Source organism: Poecilia reticulata, unplaced genomic scaffold, assembly GCF_000633615.1.
Source record: "Poecilia reticulata strain Guanapo unplaced genomic scaffold, Guppy_female_1.0+MT scaffold_125, whole genome shotgun sequence".
Classification (NCBI taxonomy): domain Eukaryota; kingdom Metazoa; phylum Chordata; class Actinopteri; order Cyprinodontiformes; family Poeciliidae; genus Poecilia; species Poecilia reticulata.
Genome location: NW_007615013.1, coordinates 830,795 through 833,672, shown reverse-complemented (window position 1 = coordinate 833,672; position 2,878 = coordinate 830,795). Strand labels below are relative to the sequence as shown.

General features: G+C 45.9%; 1 protein-coding gene across 1 annotated transcript in view; it reads left to right on the top strand.

Moving 5' to 3' along the window:
* The window catches only part of itih2 (inter-alpha-trypsin inhibitor heavy chain 2), an 18,513-nt gene that overhangs the window by 9,960 nt on the left and 5,675 nt on the right, over window positions 1–2,878 (top strand). The window contains exons 15-19 of the mRNA XM_008401628.2: window positions 600–743; window positions 814–927; window positions 1,842–2,040; window positions 2,117–2,289; window positions 2,626–2,737. Coding sequence (XP_008399850.1) covers window positions 600–743; window positions 814–927; window positions 1,842–2,040; window positions 2,117–2,289; window positions 2,626–2,737 — 742 coding nt within the window. The remainder of the gene's footprint in view (window positions 1–599; window positions 744–813; window positions 928–1,841; window positions 2,041–2,116; window positions 2,290–2,625; window positions 2,738–2,878) is intronic.

The following is a 2,878-nucleotide window of genomic DNA, read 5'->3' as shown; positions in this document are numbered from 1 at the left end:
CACACACACACGCACACACACCGAGTGTTTATATTTTAACTATAAGAGAAAGGTTTCTACACTTAAAGACTTCAGGTTCAGTCAAAACGAGGTTAAAACGTCACAAATGATTTTTTGCTGGAGAGTCGAGGTTTGTTAAATGTTTCCTCTACAAATAATTTTAATTAGAAAGTTTAAAAATTCAGAAATCTTTAAAATATATTAATTGAATAGTTATTATTATTTGTCTCTTTTCTTACTGACTGCTTGTTTCAGAGGGACAGTGATGTGTTATATCTACAGTAGCACATCTATGGTGTTATATCTACAGTAGCACATCTATAGTGTTATATCTACAGTAGCACATCTATGGTGATATGTCTACAGTATCAGAACTTTTTGGATTTCCTCCAGAGTCTAAGCAAAGCGTTTAGAAAAATCATTGAACTGAATTTACTTTGGGTCAATGACTTATTTCTCAGGTTAGCAGAAGAGAGCTTCTGATTGGCTGATCATTCCCTCCTGACGTCTCCTCCTCCAGAAGCTGCTGAGACCAAAACTTAAAGCTAACATTTCTCTGCATGTCTGTTATAAATATGTTATTGTTGTGACCAATGCAGGCGTCCAGACTCTGTCTGGTCCTCCGTCTGTCAACGTGGTCTACGCCACTCCGCCCCCCTGGATCCAAGTCCCCATCACGACCCCGTCCAGTCAGGTCCTGAGTGGCCCCGTGGAGACGGTCCTGCCTCCAAAGGTTAACTTGGGTAAGACTCACATCCACCTGCAGGCTGCAGAAACAAGTTTCCATGTTCAGAGTCTTTGTTTGTCATCCAGTGGACGGAGACCCTCACTTCATCGTCCGCCTGCCTGGAAGCAACATGGACATCTGCTTCAACATCGACTCCAAACCGGGCCACATCCTCAGCCTGGTGTCCGACACGGGAACAGGTGCAGGACAGCTGGAGATGTTTTGGTATTCTGGTGTCGTTAGAAAGCCCGGTTTGGACTTTTCTCTTAAAACTTGATAAATTTAGCAACAAAGTTGCTAGGTGGGTAAAATGGCCCAAACTGGGTCATTAACAGAACCATGAACCCAAACACAGCAGCAGATCTACAAGAGAAGGTGCGACAATGGCCTAGTCAAAGTATAAACTTCAAATTCAGTTTGAGCTCAATGAACTGAAGCAACAGGAGAGCGGACCAGAACTCCTCCAGAACCGAGTCAGGCTGTGGTACAGTGAAAATATCTCTCCTGCTGTGTGTTAGTTATTTTCACTCTGAGCTCCAAAGAACTGACATCTAACCAACGGTGCTCAAAGTAGGGCTCCTGGGCCATCAGTGGCCCTCTTGACCAATAGATTAGGACAAAACTACGACTTGCAAATCAAACTCTACTTACAGAAAGGTTTGATACAGGAAGTGTTTCCAGATGAACTCTGACCCAGATTCTGTTTTTGTTGAGAACAGATGAAACATGAAAGAGATCCAGGGGCGGAGCTAAAGAGGGGTTGGGGGGGGGGGCGGCTGCCCCCCGATCCGGGTCGGATGGGGGCCCGGGTCTGGAGGTGCCAGGGAGGGAGGACTGGTTTCAAGTCGCTTAAATGTCTGATTATAGATGGAAAAAGTGCGCCCTCACCTGTTGAGAAAGGTGTATTTAATGTTAAAGTCAACAGTTTCAGTTTCGTTTCACGATTTATGATCCTATTACTACAAACAAATCTGATAACAAAGAAATCACAATCCTTTAGTGGTTTCAGTTTTTAAAAACAATGTGTTTGGTCTGTGAGGACTTTGGAGCTGACATACAGTCGGGTCCCTGGTGTGACCGGTCTGCCTGCGGTTCTGCTCCATGCTGAGTGCAGGTGTTGTGGTGAACGGCCAGCTGATCAGCTCCAAGCAGCCTCACAAAAACACAGTCAGCTCCTACTTTGGCATCATCTCTGTCTACCACCAGCCTGCCGGGGTCAGCGTGAAGGTCGGCACCGACCGGATCTCCATGGCCGACGGCCGCAGCAGCCACTCGTTCACCTGGGGCGCCACGGCTGACATCACCCAGGACAGGTAACTCCGCCTCCACCAGCTTCCTGCTCTGCTTTGATTGGTCCTCAGAGTTCTGCTTCCTGCTTCTATGCTTCAGCATAAGGATCTCCATCGTGAAGAACTCCCATGTCACCGTCACCATCGACAACAGCATCCGGGTGACGGTGCTGCTCCACCGGGTGTGGAGGAAACATCCAGTCAACGTGGACTTCCTGGGTCTCTACATTCCCAGTGATAACCAGTACTCTCCACTGGTCCATGGACTGATAGGTACGACTCCCAGTCCTGGAAGAGGCTCCGCCTTCACCTCTATAACCCTCGTTATTTAATAACAATGACATAAACTTAATTCTCTTCATAATTTGAGAGAAAAAATGAACCAAAGCATAGAGCAGTTAGCATTAGCAACCTTTAAGCATTTTTACCCCTAGTGGTCAGTAGTAGTACTGCAGCTGAAAGTGAGTGTGACTTTTTATGGGAAAATTAAAAGGGGAAAAAATAAATTATTATAACAAAAATGATACAAATGATGAAATTTGACTGTTTTGTCTTCCTAAAGAGCCTGGCTTTCTGTTCTTGAGTTGAAATAAATTTGTGGTAAAACAGGGCAGTTTTCCCGGGAGCCTGAGGTGAGCGTGTTCGACGTCCATGAAGGACCCGACCCGCTGAAGAAGGAGGCCACCATGGAGGTGAAAGGTCACATGCTGCGGGTCACCAGGTACTTCCTGTTACTTAATGTTGCGTTTGGTGAAGCCTGACTGAAGTTTAACCTAAAGTCAGGAACGTGTGTGTTACTCTGTGTGTGTGTTGCTGTGTTACTGTGTGTGTTGCTGTGTTACTGTGTGTGTTGCTGTGTTAC